We start from the raw sequence: 20,984 nt of genomic DNA, 5'->3' as shown, positions 1-20,984 counted from the left end.
ATATTCCGTAAGCTCTTACTTTGTTTATCAGGCGACAGTGCAGAACTGTATCGAACGCCTTCCGGAAGTCAAGGAAAATGGCATCTACCTGAAAGCCTGTATCTAATATTTTCTGGAGTTTCAAAAGAAAATGCGCGTACACTATTACACATTCATAAGATACACATATATTAGTGGACAGAGCATCTGTCCAAGGTTTTAATGTACATTACACGTGCTCAGTGTGGTATCACGTGTCGATACCACCGTACGGACATCACAGTTAGCAACGGAATTGAAAGTTTCCTGTCTGATGCCGACAGTGGTCGTGCAGCATCTGGCGGACCCAATTGGTGAGCGGCCACTCAGCCACGCCTCCACTGGCTCTGGACCACGAGCGTCCTCTGCCACTGCAATACAGGACGGCCCGCGGCAGCCACTCAGCACACTCTTTTGGAGCCTCATCGCTATGATACTATCGTTCGTGCTTAGTACACCAAGTCTCATGCTTGTTGCTATTGTGTGAGCTGCACTCTAATTTTTGCTGTATTATTTGTAATAAGTCTTTGTACACTTGGAGAAATACAAGTTAAGTAAATGTTCTGTGTGTTATGTTAACTTGTTCGCTAACTATTTCTGCTCTTGTCCAGCTTTCCTATGGCGACAGTTGCCACACCACTCTGTAACCCACTTCTCTTTACCATTCTATATGAAGTTGTATACAACACTCAATACGGGCAAACGTCAATATGTGTGTGCAGTTCATTTAATCTGCTGTCATGAAATGTCTGGGAAAGTATGATAGCGGTCCACTTTTTAGATCTATTCACTGAGTTGCTTGTTGCTAACTGCGAAATAATTCAATCTGACGATGCATAACGAATGGTTTTTCTTCATGTTCTGGCATCTCTTCCCCTACTGAAACAATTGCAGGGCGCTTATTATGAATCGACGCTTGGAGAGATGCTCTAGCCGCGATGTGTTTCGTTTTTCTTATTGTCTTATAGTTTTAACACAGTAGTCTTTTGAAACCAGAACGTACTTATGAATAACCCTGCATAAAGGCACATGCAGTACGATAACAGCTGGAGCTAATATCTTCCTCCTGTCAGAGGAGTGAGTGACAGATTGGAGAAGGTTAAAAAGGAAGGGAAGGTCGCTCGGATGCTCGTCCTCAAAACTGAGCCCCCTCATTCTGAGAATCTCAGTATCTGACCTTCCTCATTAATTTTACCCAAATTATCCGGCTCTACTCCACAAGGTAAAAGTAAAGTTCCACGTTCTGGCCTTAGACGGGTCATGTCAATCTCTGTCAGTGGCGTCATCGTATGTGGTTGAACGAACATGTGGTCAGCACACCGCTCTCACCATAGTTGCCATGTGTCTTGACCTTAAAACCGCTCCTAATCGGTCGAGTAACTCGTCAGCTGGTCTCGGGAGGCAGAGTGCACCCCGTGCCAGACCTTCCACAAGGAAAAGTACGTGGCAGTACTGGGTCAGCCATGCTGACCCTTCAGGTGTGGAGGTGGACTCTGCTTCTTAACGAAGGAAATATTAGTTCTGAAGGGTAGGAGAGCGTACGTGTTTTTATATGTGTCTACTGGCAGTACCAAGCACTGTTTTGAGCACTCAGGCTGAAGCTGGGTGCCAGATCAGATTAAAATCCAGATATCTGTCTTTGATAGTGTTTTTATAAGTGAACCACATGTACTTACCTTCCAAATCTGTTCACAGTTTAACAAAATGACTTTCTCTTTCTACTTTCCTTTCAAATGACCATAAGAACGTTAAGGGAGCGTCTCATAAAGACAGCTATCTGGGTTCAAGGAAGACGATTATACACAATTTCTACCAACATAGAGACGAATGTGAGGAAGAATTATGAGAGCTACAGATCTTAATGAACACAGTTTATTGAACACAGAAAGTGCGTGGCTATAAAATAACGGGACTATTGCTCTAAAACATTTAATTTCAAAAGTATACATATTTAGCGAGTGTCTTCCTCAATATACTTCCATGCTCTATCCCTAAAACGCTCCATGCGAATTTACCATTAATGAAGACAGTACTGGACGTCTTCCTCTGTGAGCTCCTCGATGACGCATGCTGCTTTTCTTTCACTGCTTCAGCGGACCTAAATCTTGTTCCTTTTATTATAGATTTGAAATTGGGCAATACATTAAAGCCACTTGGTGCTAGCTCAGGCGAATAACGTCTGTAGTCTACCACGGAGCTAGAAACCTCTTAACAGACAGTGCGGTATGATCCGATGCATTGTCTTGATGCAGGACTCTTAACGTGTTCTTCCGTAATTAGTCGTTTGTTTCTTATTTGCTCACGGAGTTGAGTAAGGACCTCAAAGTAGTAATGGTGATCAATAGCCCACTGAAGATACCCAATTCCATGTGTATCGAAAACAACAATCATCATTGCTTTGAATCTGTATTTGCTCATTTAGCAATCGACCGAATACCCAGATCGAATAGCATTACATACTTGTTTGATATTTTAATCCGTTTGTGACGTTGAAGTACGTCCTAGGCGTGAGTCATCTACAACGTCTTCTCGGCCATCTTGGAAACATTTTAACCACTCAAAAACTCGTATACGTGATAAACAACCTCAGCCATACCGTTCTCTTAGATTGGTTGGGTGATTTGAGTGAGGGGACCAAACAGTGACGTCATCGGTCCCATCGGATTGGGGAAGGATGGGGGAAGGAAGTCGGCCGTGCCCTTTCAAAGGAACCAATCCGGCATTTGCCTGAAGCGACTTAGTAAAATGTAGTTCTTTTAGTAAAAGGTGGGTTTCAGTACGAGTTATCTCAAGTTTCGTGTGAAACTTCACGACTATTCGCTTCTCTGTTATTACACTTATGACTTTTCCGGCAAAACAAAATAACAGCTCTTACTCAAACGAAGGCCACGGCCAAACTCATTTGTCTGCATACATCAGAAAGGTCGCATTCTACTTGGCTGCATACTTACTCGGTGACACTATTTTATAGACACACCTCATATGCATTCAGAACAAGAAAAAAAAGAAAGACAAGTAATGAGGAGCATCAGAAAACGGATTACCGACAAATTTAACATAAAAATGGGTGACCACATAGTGGATGATGAGAAAGAATTCTGCTACCTTGGTAACAAAATAACACATGATGGTTGAAGTAAGATGGATATAAGAAGCAGACTACCAACGGCTAAGAGAGTATTCCTCGAAGAGATATAGGTTTTAATTAGGGGAAGAAATTTCGTAGAATGCAAGTCTGGAACACAGCATCGTGTATAAGTGAGTCATGGACTGTGGTAAGCCGAAAAATATGAAAGTAGAAGCGTTTGAGGCGTGGTGTTACAGAAGGATGCTTAAAATTAAGTGCACTGTTAAAAAATGAGCAGGTCCTCCACAGAATCGGTAAGCAAAAGAATATATGGAAAGCACTCACGACAAGGAGGGGCATAATCATACACCACATGTTAAGATATCAGGGAGTAGCTACCATGGTACTGGAGCGAACCATAGTGGGAAAACAACCGCAGAAGAAGACAGGATAATACAACGTTTGTCAAAGTCTGAAAGATAATATGCACGTGGAAGTCACCTGGATATACCGTGTTCTGATCTCCACTTGAAGAGTTCCTGTAACTTTAAAGACACCCAATGGACATCAAGAACTCGCGCCATTCTTCACCTTTAGGAAAGGCTATTTTATGTACTGAAATTACTGAAAGTAAGCTGGCAGAAGGATGAAATAGTAGCCAAAATATCACATAGGCATGCAAGTGCTGGAATGTCTTTTTGTTAGCATTCGGTCATGGTGTCCATGCTGCAGCAATATGGAGATAATAATAATAATAGCCGGCCGAAGTGGCCGTGCGGTTAAAGGCGCTGCAGTCTGGAACCGCAAGACCGCTACGGTCGCAGGTTCGAATCCTGCCTCGGGCATGGATGTTTGTGATGTCCTTAGGTTAGTTAGGTTTAACTAGTTCTAAGTTCTAGGGGACTAATGACCTCAGCAGTTGAGTCCCATAGTGCTCAGAGCCATTTTTTTAATAATAATAATGTTGTGTGACGAGGGCCTCCCAACGGGTAGACCGCTCGCCTGGTGCAAGTCTTTCGATTTGACGCCACTTCGGCGACTTGCGCGTCGATAGGGATAAAATGATGATGATTAGGACAACACAACACCCAGTCCCTGAGCGGAGAAAATTTCCGACCCAGCCGGGAATCGAACCCGGGTCCTTAGGATTGACAGTCCGTCGCGCTGACCCCCTTTTTGTTTTTGTTTTTTTGTAATCTCATTTTGTTCGTTATAGTTCGTTGCAATTGGTCGTGGCGGACGTCCCCTGACGCCAGTTGAAGTTCGTTAATTCACTCAGTTGGTTGGTTGGTTTGGGGAAGGAGACCAGACAGCGTGGTCATCGGTCTCATGGGATTAGGGAAGGATGGGGAAGGAAGTCGGCCGTGCCCTTTCAGAGGAACCATCCCGGCATTTGCCTGGAGCGATTTAGGGAAATCACGGAAAACCTAAATCAGGATGGCCGGACGCGGGATTGAACGCCACCTCGCACGGTTAATTCACTCAGTTTTTATTTATTACAGAGGGCATCTACCCCTCTGACCGAACACGCTGAGGTACCGTGCCGGCGACCACTCAGCTACCGGGGGCGGACAATATGGAGATGAAGCTTACCTGACGGCCTGCTGCGGCTGTGGGCGGTAGGCTAGGGGAGAGGGCGTGGTGTACTGCTGGCTGTCGTACTGGTGGTACAGCGAGCTGGTGCTGGGGATGGAGTAGGCGGAGGCGGGCCTGGCCGTGTACAGCTGCTGCGGCTCGTCGTCCACCTCGTCCTCCACAGACTGGCCCAGCTGATCCTGCCGGTAGTCGTTCTGGAACACCGTGGTCGTCGTCTGCGGGCGCGGCGGCGTCGCCACCGTCGGCCGCAGGGGGCGCAGAGGTCTGATGGGAACCTGCAGACAGCCAAGTGAGTGTACATGTGATGTACATAGTAGCTCGCGATGGCTATATTATTACTATTGTTTGCTTTTAGGTCCTACTGGACAACGCGATGTACAACAATATCCATTCCATAGGAAAGGCAAAATTAAGATTCTAGCATTTGTAGACTTAGAGAAAGCTTTCGACAATGTTGACTGGATTACTCTCTTTCAGATTCTAAAGGTGGCAGGGGTAAAATACAGGGAGCGAAGGCTATTTACAATTTGTACAGAAACCAGATGGCAGTTATAAGAGTCGAGGGGCATGAAAGGGAAGCAGCGGTTGGGAAGGGAGCGAGACAGGGTTGTAGCCTGTCCCCGATGTTATTCAATCTGTACATTGAGCAAGCAGTAAAGGAAACAAAAGAAAAATTCGGAGTAGGTATTAAAATCCATGGACAAGAAATAAAAACGTTGAGGTTTGCCGATGACATTGTAATTCTGTCAGAGACAGCAAAGGACTTGGAAGAGCAGTTGAACGGAATGGACAGTGTCTTGATAGGAGGGTATAAGATGAACATCAACAAAAGCAAAACGAGGGTAGTGAAATGTAGTCGAATTAAATCGGGTGACGCTGAGGGAATTAGATTAGGAAATGAGACACTTAAAGTAGTAAAGGAGTTTTGCTATTTGGGGAGCAAAAGAACTGATGATGGTCGAAGTAGAGATGATATAAAATGTAGACTGTCAATGGCAAGAAAAGCGTTTCTGAAGAAGAGAAATTTGTTAACATCGAGTATAGATTTAAGTGTCAGGAAGTTGTTTTTGAAAGTATTTGTATGGAGTGTAGCCATGTATGGAAGTGAAACATGGACGATAAATAGTTTAGACAAGAAGAGAATAGAAGCTTTTGAAATGTGATGCTACAGAAGAATGCTGAAGATTAGATGGGTAGATCACATAACTAATGAGGAGGTATTGAACAGAATTGGGGAGCAGAGGAGTTTGTGGCACAACTTGACAAGAAGAAGGGATCGGTTGGTAGGACATGTTCTGACGCATCAAGGGATCACAAATTTAGCATTGGAGGGCAGTGTGGAGGGTAAAAATCGTAGGGGGAGACCAAGAGATGAATACACTAAGCAGATTCAGAAGGATGTAGGTTGCAGTAAATACTGGGAGATGAAGAAGCTTGCACAGGATAGAGTAACATGGAGAGCTGCATCAAACCAGTCTCAGGACTGAAGACAACAACAACAACAGGTTTGTTTCAGCTTTTCCTAGTCCCTATATTACTCAGGATACACACTTTTTCTATCGTCATACCAAGCAGGCGCAGTTCAAATCTTCAAATGTGTGTGAAATCTTATGGGACTTAACTGCTAAGGTCATCAGTCCCTAAGCTGACACACTACTTGACCTAAATTATCCCAAGGACAAACACACACACACCCATGCCCGAGGGAGGACTCGAACCTCCGCCGGGACCAGCCGCACAGTCCGTGACTTCACCTCGGCTAATCCCACGCGGCGCAGGTGCAGTATTATTGGGCTTTTTTGCCAGACCAACTGTCCACTCATCCGATTTCTGCCCAAAACGTTTCTGTTTGTTACCCCTTCTTCTTTCAGGCCTGTTTTCACTACAACCATCCAATTTACTGTCTTAGTTCTCGCCTTACTGCACCTTTCACAGAAACTGCAACCGGCTGGTTTACCAGGTCAGTTCCATTATTTTAATATGGATGCAGTGTTTTAGCCTCCATATTTCCATATCTGTACAAACCGTAGTATATTTTTAATTAATAAATTTTTTCTTTGTACATACCTTGTCCAGCGTAATTTAGAATCAACTTTTCCTGATTATTTTTCTTTCTCTCTTTTGGATTGCTTCAATATTTCCCTTACTGATTGCAATGATTGTTTCGCTCTTATAGAGATACGCCGTTTTCACGACTTTGTTGTAGTATCTCAGTATTGTGTATTTGAGAAGCATTTCCTTTTGTAAATCTGACAACTATTTCCGTTTTGTGACAACGGATCTCATAACCAATTTTTCCTGGACCAGTCTTCTGAATAGTTACGCGTAATTTGAACTGAAAAACTCTCGGTCTGGTTCAAATGGCTCTGAGCACTATGGGACTCAACTGCTGAGGTCATTAGTCCCCTAGAACTTAGAACTAGTTAAACCTAACTAACCTAAGGACATCACAAACATCCATGCCCGAGGCAGGATTCGAACCTGCGACCGTAGCGGTCTTGCGGTTCTAGACTGCAGCGCCTTTAACCGCACGGCCACTTCGGCCGGCCTCTCTCGGTCTGACTAACGTAGAACTTTTAGTATAAAATTGTTGCTAGACATGTATTTTGGCTTTTCTTTCCGTTGTTTCTTTACGAATTTTTACTTGTTTTTATGCTATTTAAATGTCCCGACATAGAATCGCCAGATCGTCCGCAGATGCAACCTACGAGAATTTCGCAGTTGCATTGGTTCTTCGATTTAAGGTTTAGATTTTAGTTTCTGCCACTCTTGAATTACTTTGTCGAATAGTGATAGAGGGAGTGCTTCACGTTGTCTCAGTCCTGTTTTAACTCCAAAATTTTCCGTAATTTCTGCTCTGAACTTTATATTTTGTACAGTTTAGTGTTTCACTAGTAATTGCACTGGTTTTGTGGTACAAATGTTCTTTCAGAACGCATTTCTTTCACCGTTATCTGCGTATAGGCACTGCTACACCACACGGTGCTAGTAGTTTCGTTTTTATGATCTTCCATACATCTCCCATTCTCCCTTCATGGGCTGGTTTTCTTTCTTAAGCTCACTTGGTTCCTGGTTTTATGGGATCCTCATACTCTGGCAGTACTATCCAACAGTTTACCTTTGAACTGAACAATTTCCTGTCTGCTACTTCCGCTGTTTCTGTCTGGTCTTTCTCGAGGTCTTTTTTAATTTGCTGAGCCGATAGTATATTCTTTGACATTCAGATATACGCCTTAATCTGGTGTGGAAGCCTTGTTATCGGGAGCCTTTGAACATGTAAATAAACTTTTTATCTTCGTTTTCTAAGGCCTGCTACTAGGATGGACAATTTCGTTTTTGCTTCAGAAGATTCCAGTCTGTATTCGTCCTCCTTTTTTTATGGGCCAAGATTGTCGCTCATAATCCTTCATTCTTCGTTCAGGACGTTTCGAGGTGCGGTTTTTCTATTGAGAAAGTTATGCTCATGTACACAGCTTCAGATTTGGTCACTGTTTCATAATGTCTAATATTTTATGTGTGGACACACACTTTTTTCTTATGTTTTCTGTATTGCCTCAAGAGCTCTCTTTTTTTCTGTAGCCGAGGTGTCTGTGCTTCGTTTTCAGCCTCGTTCTTTCTGTAATCTCACCGAGATTCTTGAAGAGTCTGACCGCTTCGACTTCTGCGCACTTCCTGTTTGATTTAGGACTCATAAATTAAGTGTAGATGAGCTCAGCTATTTCACAAAACGTTTATAAGTGAGCTTCAGCGCATTATTTTACATTACCTTCGCTTAACTTGTGACAGATTATTCGGCACTAGTGCTGCCTTACCTTGGGGATGTTCTCCTCGCCGCTGTCTTCTTCTTCCTCAGCCTGCTGGGGGTCGCGCCCCTCTGGGTTGTTGGGGTCGCACGGGTTTCCAGACACGTACGTGAACTCGCGCTTGTTGCCGTCCGGGTCCACGTAGCCGTACTTGCCGCGCACCACGCAGTCCGTTCCACGCGTCTCCTCTTTGAAGCTGCCGTCGGCCGCCTCGTAGCCAAACGTGAACGATCCGTCATCGTTCACCTGGACAGAACACAACAGGTAACATAGCAGCGTCAGCCTACCTTACCTCCAACTGCTGTATAATGGTGACGGTGGCAACAGAGAGGTGGAACAGATGCTGTCATGCAACGTTATTCAGTGCTGAAGATCAACATTATGAAGTCTTGCGGAACTAACTGAACGGAACGTAGGAATCCGATCTGTACAAATGAATTTATTTCGAGAAAAATATGTAGTTGTGTTTCTACAGTCTAACAAGTATGTTTGCCTGGTCTAATATTCTCTTTTTACCAGGTTCTAGCTAGAACTGTTCGATAAACATACACGTATATTACGAGTGTGTGTAAGTTCAGTGAAATGTTTGGAGTGCGTACTTATTTTGTTGGTTTCGACGACTTCTCTCCACCAGTTCATTGTTAATTGGGGTGCATAATACTAATTGCTTCACTGCAGAGTCAATGTGAAAAAGCCGATGATATTAAATAATTTACACCAGCCCATAGTTTGCATTGTGTTAATGTTTATGTTGTTACAGAACATTCGTACCTTGCACAGCTCAAAGAAACTGACTTTACAGACCATGTACTCGAACTAACAGAAAACAACTGCCAATGTACTACCACCCCTGAGCTCTTAGCTCTCAATGCTTATACGGTTTCTTAAAAACACAATATCTTTGAAAGTATTGTTCAACAAAGTCACATTAACTGACTTACAGTTAAAATCGGTTGTTTTACAAGAAATTGTAGTTACAGTTTTGAAGATAATAAATAACTGATTGCAACAAATGTAATTTCTAAAAATGCTTTTCAAATTTAGCATCGAAATACTTCTTTAGAACTGTAACTAACAATACGTGATACAAAACAATTTATATGTCGTTAATTATAACAGGAATTTGGTTGCTACATAATTTTGGAGTACTTTTATTAATGCGAAAAAAGATTTTGAGATTCAAATTTTACACAATAATCTTGTTTTGACTAAATGATCGAAATAATGGTTTGTTTATGTAAGAAAGTTCTAGAACTCGTAGTTACAGAATTGATTACAATGAATCTGAGTTGAGCCTTTATACAAACATATCTTGAAGCTGAACGTAGCTTTCAGTGCATCAGTTAGCCAGAAATCTACCCAAACTAATTTTCACGTTTTATGAAATAATCGAATTTTGACAATTAATTTCCCATGTAGTGACTGAAATGATTTTAACTCTAATATTTCTACGTGATTATTGTCTGATATTTACACAGATTAAGTGATTAGTTCGTAAATTTCGTAAAATTGGGGATTACAATGAGATACTTCGCCACCAATAAAAAATTCCTGTTAACTGTATTTAAATGAGCTGTAGTTGACTATATGGGTGTGTTACATTTTATGTATTTCGTGTACAGAGTTATTTGTTGCAATACAGAGCACCAAAATTTGTATTTTAACATTTTCTATACTGTGAAATGTGTATCGTATAATACGTAACTGCGTGGTACCGAATACTTCATATAAAGTGTCCCCATCGGTCGGTTTAGGAGGGTAATACGGAACGCCGTGCTGGATCCCAACGGCCTCGTATCACTAGCAGTCGAGATGACAGGCATCTTATCCGCTTGGCTGTAACAGATCGTGCAGTCACGTTTGGATCCCTGAGTCAACAGATGAGGACGTTTGCAAGACAACGAACATCTGCGCGAACAGTTCGACGACGTTTGCAGCAGCATGGACTATCAGCTCGGGAGACCGTGGCTGCGGTTACCCTTGACGTTGCATCACAGACAGGAGCGCCTGTGATGGTGTACTCAACGACGAACCTGGGTGCACAAATGGCAAAACGTCATTTTTTCGGATGAATCCAGGTTCTGTGGCGTATCACCCAGCGTGATGGTGTGGGGTGCCACTGGTTACACGTCTCGGTCACCTCTTTTTCGCATTGACGGCACTTTGAACAGTGGACGTTACATTTCAGATGTGTTACGACCCATGGCTCCAGCCTTCTTCGATCCCTGCGAAACCCTACATTTCAGCAGGATAATGCACGACCGCATGTTGCAGGTTCTGTACGGGCCTTTCTGGATACAGAAAATGTTCGACTGCTGCCCTGGCCAGCACATTCTCCAGATCTCTCACCAACTGAAAACGTCTGGTCAGTGGTGGCCGAGCAAGTGGCTCGTCACAATACGCCAGTCACTACTCTTGATGAACTGTGGTATCGTGTTGAAGCCCAGGCGTATCAAGGCCGTTATTACGGCCAGAGGTGGTTATTCTGGATACTGATTTCTCAGGATCTATGCACCCAAATTACGTGAAAAAGTAATCACATGTCAGTTCTAGTACAATATACTTGTCCAATGAATACTTGTTTATCATCTGCATTTCTTCTTGGTGTAGCAATTTTAATGGCCAGTAGTGTATTTTTACGAAGTGACTCGGCAAGGAAGTGCAACAGTTCTTCTGCTTTAAAATATTGAAGATTTGTCTTGTAGTTATATGAACCCCAATTACAACATGATTTCTGAGCAGGGTTTGATAAAAAGTTAGACTCAGCAGGAGAATACTGGCGATTTTTTTGTGGTATTCAACCCCTTATCACTCTCTGAGAAAATGACCAGTAGTGTTTTATGTACTAAGTGACTCGGCAAGGAAGTGCAACAGTTCTTCTGCTTTAAAATATTGAAAATTTGTCTTGTAGTTATATGATCACCAATTACAACATGATTTCTGTGCAGGGTTTCAAAAAAATTAAAAACAGCAGGAGAATACTGGTGATTTTTTGAGATATTCAACTTCTTATCACTCTCCAAGAAAAGCAGCGACTCGTGGGCGAAAAAAGGTTCCTTTTACTTGCATACTTAATTAAATATTTTCATTCCATATATCTAGAAAGTGAGAGTGAAAATTTTTCAATCTTTGTTCTATTTCTACGTTGACTGCAAGAAATAACTGGAACAAAAAGTTAAGAAATCGGTTATTTCAGAAACCGGTTATTTTGATCCGTTTTAACAGTCCGGTTAAACAGCCGTGGAAAGGAAACGATACAACTGAGAACCGGTAGGTTCCGTACCTTGGAGTAGTTGCGGATGGTCTGCACGGGCGGCTGCTTGGGCTCCTTGGTGCGGGGCGCGCCCGTGGCGGCCAGCGCCGCCCTGCTGCCGGCGGAGCCGCGGTAGCGCTGGGCAGCGGCCGAGGGGTCGGTCTGGCGGCCGTACAGCCCGTTGTAGGGGTCGCTGGAGACCAGCACCACGCCCGCCTGCTCCGTCTCCACCTGCGTGGCGGCCGCCGCCGCCGGCTGCTGGTAGTACTGCGGGTCGTCGTCCTCGACCGACACAGGCTGCGGCCTGTAGCGGCTCCTGCGCGCGTCCGCTGCCGAAGCCACGCTCAGTAGCGCCGAGAGGAGCGCCGCAGTCCACAGCAGCTTCTGCTGACAAAACAGACCAGGGCACGTTACTTCTACTGTACACTTACGCCGGTCATTCCATGCACATGCTGAGAGCCTTGGGAGAGCCACGCCTAACAAAGCTCTACCATCTGGTGAGCAAGATGTATGAGACAGGCGAAATTCCCTCAGACTTCAAGAAGAATATAGTAATTCCAATCCCAAAGAAAGCAGGTGTTGACAGATGTGAAAATTACCGAACTATCAGTTTAATAAGTCACAGCTGCAAAATACTAATGCGAATTCTTTACAGACGAATGGAAAAACTGGTAGACGCTGACCTCGGGGAAGATCAGTTTGGATTCCGTAGAAATGTTGGAACACGTGAGGCAATACTGACCCTACGACTTATCTTAGAAGAAAGATTAAGGAAAGGCAAACCTACATTTCTAGCATTTGTAGACTTAGAGAAAGCTTTTGACAATGTTGACTAGAATACTTTCTTTCAAATTCTGAAGGTGGCAGGGGTAAAATACAGGGAGCGAAAGACTATTTACAATTTGTACAGAAACCAGATGGCAGTTATAAGAGTCGAGTGACATAAAAGGGATGCAGTGGTTGGGAAGGAGTGAGACAGGATTGTAGCCTCTCCCCGATGCTATTCAATCTGTATATTGAGCAAGCAGTAAAGGAAACAAAAGAAAAGTTCGGAGTAGGTATTAAAATCCATGGCGAAGAAATAAAAACTTTGAGGTTTGCCGATGACGTTGTAATTCTGTCAGAGACAGCAAAGGACTTGGAAGAGCAGTTGAACGGAATGTACAGTGTCTTGATAGGAGGGTATAAGATGAACATCAACATAAGCAAAACGAGGGTAGTGAAATGTAGTCGAATTAAATCGGGTGACGCTGAGGGAATTAGATTAGGACATGAGACATCTAAAGTAGTAAAAGAGTTTTGCTATTTGGGCAGCAAAATAACTGATGATAGTCGAAGTAGAGAGGATATAAAATGTAGATTGGCAATGGCAAGGAAAGCGCTTCTGAATAAAAGAAATTTGTTAACATCGAGTATTGATTTTAGTGTCAGGAAGTCGTTTATGGAAGTATTTGTGCGGAGTGTAGCCATGTATGGAAGTGAAACATGGACGATAAATAGTTTGGACAAGAAGAGAATAGAAACTGTCGAAATGTGGTGCTACAGAAGAATGCTGAAGACTAGATGGGTAGATCACGTAACTAATGAGGAGGTATTGAACAGAATTGGGGAGCAGAGGAGTTTGTGGCGCAACTTGACTAGAAGAAGGGATCGATTGATAGGACATGTTCTGAGGCATCAAGGGATCACAAATTTAGCATTGGAGGGCAGCGTGGAGGGTAAAAATCGTAGAGGAAGACCAAGAGATGGATACACCAAGCAGATTCAGAAGGATGTAGGATGTAGTAGGTACTGGGAGATGAAGAAGCTTGCACAGGATAGAGTAGCATGGAGAGCTGCATCAAACCAGTCTCAGGACTGAAGACCACAACAAACAACAATGTGGTGGCAACTGAGAATACTTGCAACTTGGCGGTCGAGCGTCGCCAGGCGACGACTCTCTGTTATCAATGCCAAACTATCATTTCATTTCATTCTCGGATAAATCATCCAATTTTTCTGAAATTGTGATCATCTACTGATTTCCATCCCCTTCGGATAATTCCTTATTGGCGTCTCGATTTTTTTGTCTCTGAGTGTAAATAATTAAATTTGTAGGCGATTTTCTGGTATACAGGGTATACAGTGGTACACAGAGCTGCCACCTATAGCCGTAGCCACTGTAAGCTGACTGGGAATCGAGTCGAACGGAGTCTACAACACAAATATAAGTACGTCGTCCGATGCTATTTCAAATTCACAGCAGAGTTCATCCATCGTATATGCTGGTTACTGGTGGCGCCACAATCTCTCCGTAATCCATAACCAACTCTTTTCAACAGGTGTGAATTCTGCTCAGTGTGCTAATGAAGGCGACAGTCGAACAAGCTAGGTAGTTCAGGACAGCATGGACAACATGCGGTGTTACGATATCTTTTAAAAAGATGATATCACGGAGATCTTGAAAACTGGATGCGGCCACTAGCCTTACACATCAGATATATAACGAAAGCAAAAGGGTAATGTCCATTTTTCTTAAGACCTCTACCCTTGGATGCCGCAGCCAGAAACGGCTCTGAGCACTATGGGACTTAACTTCTATGGTCATCAGTCCCCTAGAACTTAGAACTACTTAAACCTAACTAACCTAAGGACATCACACAACACCCAGCCATCACGAGGCAGAGAAAATCCCTGACCCCGCCGGGAATCGAACCCGGGAACCCGGGCTGGGGAAGCGAGAACGCTGCCGCACGACCATGAGATGCGGGCGCACCCAGAAATGAGTCTCTTCTGAAAAGACGATGTGATGTCACTTATGTGTCCAGTGTTACTGTCGGTTCGCCTCTCTCTGCTGCCGTGTCAAGAGAAATCGTTCTCGTGCTATCATTGGTATTACTGGTACAGTACCACATGCCGTGTAGATAGCTGACCTGCTGCAAACAATCCTATTTCCTGACTAAAGTTACTTGACAAGGCTGTGTGATGCTGCATGACCAAGAGAACAATATGTTAGTCTTCTCATGCACTAGCCACACGGAGACACTCAGATCGTGACTGTTTCCCCTGAACCCATCGATTCCGTATTCGCACACCGGTCATGGGATACAAACAATCGCTAGCAAAAAAATTACGGAACGATTAACCGCGAACTCAGTAGAGTAAGACCCTGTCGTTGTAGGATACCTAAATATAGTGCGTAACGGGTCTACGTGCATATATTTTATATGTGGTACCTTAATACTCGTATGTACACGCATCACTGCGTTGGTTGTTTTTTCTCTGCGTCGAACACACTTCCCAGAAAAACATCACATGGTTTACGTTCTGATGTTTTCTGCGGTCTTGTATCTGCACCACTAAGTGAGCTACGGCTGTCAGTTTACGTTCACCGTTTTGCCCCCACGCGGCCGCACTTCCGCACCTGACCTGCTGTCCAAGGAAAAATAGCATCAATAGCTTGCTCTTGCCGCATGTACTTGGAAGTACTAACCGACCTAAAAACGTACTACTTCTAATAGCTATAATTGTTAGTCTGTAAATGAAGTAAATACCTATCTAACGTTTTTCATGACACTGTACTCAATCACTAATAAAAATATCTGCACTTATACCCGTTACACCCTGTATCTAGTTATATATTTTTCCTTCTTGCCTAATGCGCAACACGATCTTCTCATAAACAAATGCGGTTTCTGAATGAGAAACCCACTGTGTAATCTTTCCTTATATATCGGATGTAGGCGACGTTACATAGATTGTAATTTTCACACTAATGGTTACCATTTGCACATCCAAGTGTGTAGTACACTCCATGGGAATCTGATGTTTGTTTTATCTTTTCTTCGCAGTATGGCCGTTTTAATGTCCAGCAGTGTATGAATTAAGTGAAAGAGAAGTTATCTATGTTGCTACCACAAAAACAGTGTAAATACTTGTCACATGTAAACCAATGGGAATGCAGCCTATTTCCGGCAGCTGTCCATACGTATCGACTACATGTTCGAGATCGAGGAAAGTGACGCATTGATTAAGAAAATAGGTTTGTAACGTGAGCTTCTACTATTAATTGTTTCGAGGATCATGTATCCTCAAACGCCACATACATTTACTGTTCGTTTCGTCGTATTTATCTTAAGCTTATTTTTTCATGTGGATGCGTACCCAGGTTCGATGAAGCTGGAGAAGACTAAGTCGTACTAGAAAAATAGTCAACAGTGAGGAAAGAATAGCATGTTGTTGTTAAGTGATCCCATTTGGTCATTGCTGTGATCTGCACTTCGAAGACTAGTTGGATGCAGCTCTCCACTCTAGTCCATCCTACGCAAGTCTCTTCATCTCTGTATTACCATTCCAGCCCACATCCATTGGAACCATTCTAGCATTTGTCTCCCCCTACAAGTTTTGACTACTACACTCCCCTCCATGACCAAACAGACCATGTTGTTGGGTATGTTGTGTTAACCAAACACTTTCTTTAGTGAGGTTGTGCCATATACTTTTTTTTTCTCCTACTCGGTTCAGTACCTCCTCATTGATCGTTCGATGTACCTGTCTAATTTTCAGCATTCTTTTGTAACACCACGTTTTAAAGGCTTCTATTCTCTTCTCGTTTGAAATGTTTGCAGTCGACGTTTCACTGCCATACAAGACTACAACTGAGACAAATATCTTCACGCAAGTCGATGAAAAAAAATTTGCCTTTCAGGAGATGCTTTTCTTACCATTGCTAGTGTGTGTTTTATGTCCTCTATATTCTCTTATCAGTAATTTTGCTGCCTAAATAGCTAAACGCATCTACTACTTTTAGCGTCTCATTTCTTAACCTAGTTTCCTCTGCATTGCTTGATTTCATTCAACTACATTCCATTAACCTTATTTTACACTGGTTAATCTTCATCAAACTCTTTCCAAGACGCTATTGGTTCTCTTCAACTGCTTTTTCCAGTTACAGTGACAGTGGAAAACCAAAAGTTTTTATTTCTTCTCCCCGAACTTTAATTCCCTTTCCAGTATATCCCCTTAGTTTCGTTTGTTGCTTGGTAAATGTACAGATTGAACAAAATCGGGGATGGGCTACAACCCTGCCTCAGTCCATTCTCAACTACTGCTGCCCTTTCATATCCTACGAATCTTGAATGTGCAGTGTGGTTTATGTAGAAGTTGTGAATACGCTTTCACTCCCTGTATTTTAACTCTACCAGCTCAGAAATTTTCAAATAAACCTTTCCAGTCTCCAACATCCTACAGATATCAAACTGAAGCAATGAGTGAAAATTTGTACCAAGGTCAGGATTCGAACCCAAGTCTCCTACGCACTAGGCAGTTGCATTAACCAGTACGCCACCCTGGCACAGCGATTTTTCACAACTGCATGGACTGCCCTAGTACGCCTCCCTCCTCAACCCAAATTCCCATTCACGCCTCAGCCTGCATGGTATTCTCCCTAAACTCTAACATCCTTGCAGACGCTCTCCATTTGTACTCAGCATTGAACGAAACACAGTTGGAGAAACTCTATAATGCTGTTCGAGTTTAGGGAGAATACCATGTTGGTTGAGGCGTGAATGGGTATTTGGGTTGAGCAGGGAGGCGTACTTTGTTACTCCATGTAGTTGTGAAAAATCACTGTGCCAGGTCGGCGTTGATGGTCAGCGCATCTGCCTAGTAAGCCGGGCTCGAATCCCGGCCATGTTACAAATTTTCATTTGTCGCTTTAATCTGCGTTTATACATCTTAGAAATTTTCCCAGTTGGTCATTCGTGTGTGATGTGGCAGTAATATGGCGGCACGGAAACTGACTGGCTACGTAGTCCAGTTACGTGACGCATGCTGGGCAGCGTGGTAATTCCCACTGCGGCCTCCGTTTCAATGCGTCGTTAAGAGAAGGGCGTTGCCTGCGGTGAGCCGCGATGTTACGAGGAAGCACCGCGTAGGAGTCTCGCCCGTTGCGTGAGCCAGCCCAGCCAGTAACGACAGCCGGGCTGGCTGCGCCGGCTCGCGCCGCGGACCACTTTCGCCTAGGCCGCTTCAGCGTGACGTCACGGCGCGGTGGTGATGAATGCACGGCCCCGCTCGCCATCACCACAGATGGCGGCCACGAAGGAGAGGCCGGAGGCGTACCGAAGGTCAGGCGCGGCGCTGACCGCCGGGAAGTGGCGGCTCAGCGTCCTGCGGGGCGTGTGGGATTTCCGTCCCATTTACTCTCCCAAAGGAACCGGCTGACTCTTTCCCACAGCACCCACCGGTACCGGGCTGAGAGCCCTGAGGCGTCCACGTACAGCGAGAGTTCTGACAGGTGGAAGGGTCCGAAGGCAGTGCTTGTAATGAATAGGGAGGACGAGATTAGTGTTTAACGTACCGTCGAAAATAAGGTCATAAGAGACAGAGCACAAGCTCGGATTATGGAAGGATGCGGAAGGAAGTCAGCGTGCCCTTTCAAAGGAGTCATCCCAGCATTTGCCTGAAGCAGTTTGAGTTCAAATGGTTCAAATGGCTCTGAGCACTATGGGACTTCACATCGGAGGACATCAGTCTCCTAGAACTTAGAACTACACTACTGGCCATTAAAATTGGTGCACCTCGAAGATGTGCTACAGTCGCGAACATGCTGTGATATACAAATGATAAGCTTTTCAGAGTATTCACCCAAAGTTGGCGCCGGTGGCGATACCTACAACGTACTGACGTGAGGAAAGTTTCCAACCGATTTCTCATACACAAACAGCAGTTGACCGGCGTTGCCTGGTGAAACGTTGTTGTGATGCTTCGTGTAAGGAGGAGAAATGCGTACCATCATGTTTCTGACTTTGATAAAGGTCGGATTGTAGCCTATCGCGATTGCGGTTTATCGTATCGCGATATTGCTGCTCGCATTGGTCGAGATCCAATGACTGTTAGTAGAATGTGGAATCGGTAGGTTCAGGAGTGAAATACGGATGGGGGCGTTTGCAAGACAAAAACCATCTGCACGAACAGTTCCACACGTTTGCAGCAGCATGTAATATCAGCTCGGAGACCATGGCTGCGGTCACCCTTGACGCTGCATCACAGACAGGAGCGCCTGCGATGGTATTCTCAACGACGAACCTGGGTGCACGAAAGGCAAAACGTCATTTTTTCGGATGCATCCAGGTTCTGTTTCCAGCATCATGATGGTCGCATCCGTGTTTGGCGACATCGCTGTGAACACACATTGGAAGCGTGTATTCGTCATCGCCATACTGGCGTATCACCTGGGGTGATGGTATGGAGTGCCATTGGTTACACGTCTCGGTCACCTCTTGTTCGCATTGACGGCACTTTCAACAGTGGACGGTACATTTCAGATGTGTTACGACCCGTGGCTCTACCCTTCATTCATCCCTACGAAACCCTACATTTCAGTAAGATAATGCACGACCGCAAGTTGCAGGTCCGGTACGGGCCTTTCTGGATACAGAAAATGTTCGACTGCCACCCTCGCCAGCTCATTCTCCAGATCTCTGACCAATTGAAAACGTCTGGTCAATGGTGGCCGAGCAACTGGCTCGTCACAATACGCCAGTCACGACTCTTGATGAACTGTGGTATCGTGTTGAAGCTGCATGGGCAGCTGTACCTGTAAACGCCATCCAAGCTCTGTTTGACTCAATGCCCAGGCGTATCAAAGCTGTTTTTACGGCCAGAGGTGGTTGTTCTGGGTACTGATTTCTCAGGATCTATACCCAAATTGCGTGAAAATGTAATCACATGTCAGTTCTAGTATAATATATTTGTCCAAAGAATACCCGTTTACCATCTGCAATTCTTCTTGGTGTAGCAATTTTAATGGCCAGTAGTGTACTTAAACCTAACTAACCTAAGGACATCACACATGTCCATGCCCGAGGCAGGATTCGAAAATGCGACCGTAGCGGTCGCGTGGTTCCAGACTGAAGCGCCTGGAACCGCTCGGCTCCACCGGCCGGCGAAGCAATTTGAGGAAATCACGCAAACCCTAAATCATAATGGCCGGATGCGGGATTGAATCGTCGTCCTCCCAAACCGAGACAAGTGTGCTGACCACTGCGCTACCTCGCTCGGTGCTTGTTTGCTTGTAATGTTATGTAACCACAAACGTGGGTCGCTTCCTTCATAGTACACGGTATCTAATCAGAGGTTTGGGGGCACCCATGTTTAATGCAGAATTGACGGCTATATGTCATGAGAGGCAGACCCGCCACCATAAATAAGAGGCAGTGAGTATAGCGCTGTCAGTATGGAGAAGCAAAACGGGTCAGTCATGACAGTTCAGTGTCTTCAGACGTGAGAAGTCATTGGATATTACCTAGGCAACAGATCTATCTCGGACATTTCAACCCTTCTACAGTTACTCAAGTCGAATGTTGGCGTTGTGATTCTGACGTGGAAATACGAAGGAACAACCAGAGCTGAATCAAGACCAGCCAGACCTCATCTACTGACAGACATGGACCGTTGAGCGTTGTGGAGGGTTGTTGTAAAAAAAATCTCATGAACTCATCGAGAGAAATCAGTCTTCAGTTCCAGCAGTCCAGCTAGCACAATGTCTCTGTGTAAGGTGTTGGAAAGAATGCTGAAGAATGGCTGAGCAGCCCTTCATAAACCACACATTTCTGTAGTCAACTGGGATGATTGTAAAGAGCGACGATACTGGACAGTGGATAACTGGAAACGACTCATTTCGAGTGATGAATCACGGTATACGCTTGGCAATCCATTGGTAGAGTTTTTGGTTTGAGCAATGTCTGGAGAACGTCATGCCAGGAGCTAAAGTATCGAGGAGATAGTGTTATGGTATGGGGATGTTTTCCATGGTTGAGACTGCACTTAAGAAAACGCTAAATGCGGAAGTATGTGTACACATTTATCAACATTGTGCACTGCATACGATAGAGGAACAACTCTGAGACGATGACTGTAATAGCATGACAAGGCAAACTGTCGTAATATAACATCTGTGAGGGAAAGGTTGTGCAGAGTAACATCCCTGAAATGGACTGTCCTGCGAGCGTCCCGACCTGAACCTAATAGTATCAAATTAGGATGGGTCAGACTATCGATTCTGATCTTGACCCCAGCGTACAACATCACTACACTGTCTGGTTTCTGCTCCCGAAGAAGACTGGGTTGCCATTCCTCTACAGAAATTTAGACAGCGCACTGAAAGTATTCGGAGTATCAAGCCTTCATAAAGGGGAAGGGTGGACTCGCACATTATTAATATCCAGTAACAGATGTCAAAAAAAAAAAAAAAAAAAAAAAAAAA

At 44.2% G+C, this 20,984-nt stretch overlaps 1 protein-coding gene across 2 annotated transcripts in view; it reads right to left on the bottom strand.

Moving 5' to 3' along the window:
* Positions 1-20,984, bottom strand: part of LOC124596017 (E1A-binding protein p400-like) — a 187,138-nt gene that overhangs the window by 63,564 nt on the left and 102,590 nt on the right. Inside the window, exons 2-4 of one of the 2 annotated variants that reach the window (XM_047134972.1) lie at positions 11,768-12,121; positions 8,494-8,730; positions 4,679-4,956 (exon numbers count right to left, since the gene is read on the bottom strand). In XM_047134972.1, coding sequence (XP_046990928.1) covers positions 4,679-4,956; positions 8,494-8,730; positions 11,768-12,121 — 869 coding nt within the window. Of the gene's footprint in view, positions 1-4,678; positions 4,957-8,493; positions 8,731-11,767; positions 12,125-20,984 lie in introns of both variants that reach the window. The other variant, XM_047134971.1, reaches the window with a different exon arrangement.

The sequence above is a fragment of the Schistocerca americana genome, chromosome 2 (genome assembly GCF_021461395.2).
Source record: "Schistocerca americana isolate TAMUIC-IGC-003095 chromosome 2, iqSchAmer2.1, whole genome shotgun sequence".
NCBI lineage: Eukaryota > Metazoa > Arthropoda > Insecta > Orthoptera > Acrididae > Schistocerca > Schistocerca americana.
The sequence above is the reverse complement of the archived record's forward strand: the minus strand, read 5'-3'. Positions and strand labels throughout refer to the sequence as shown.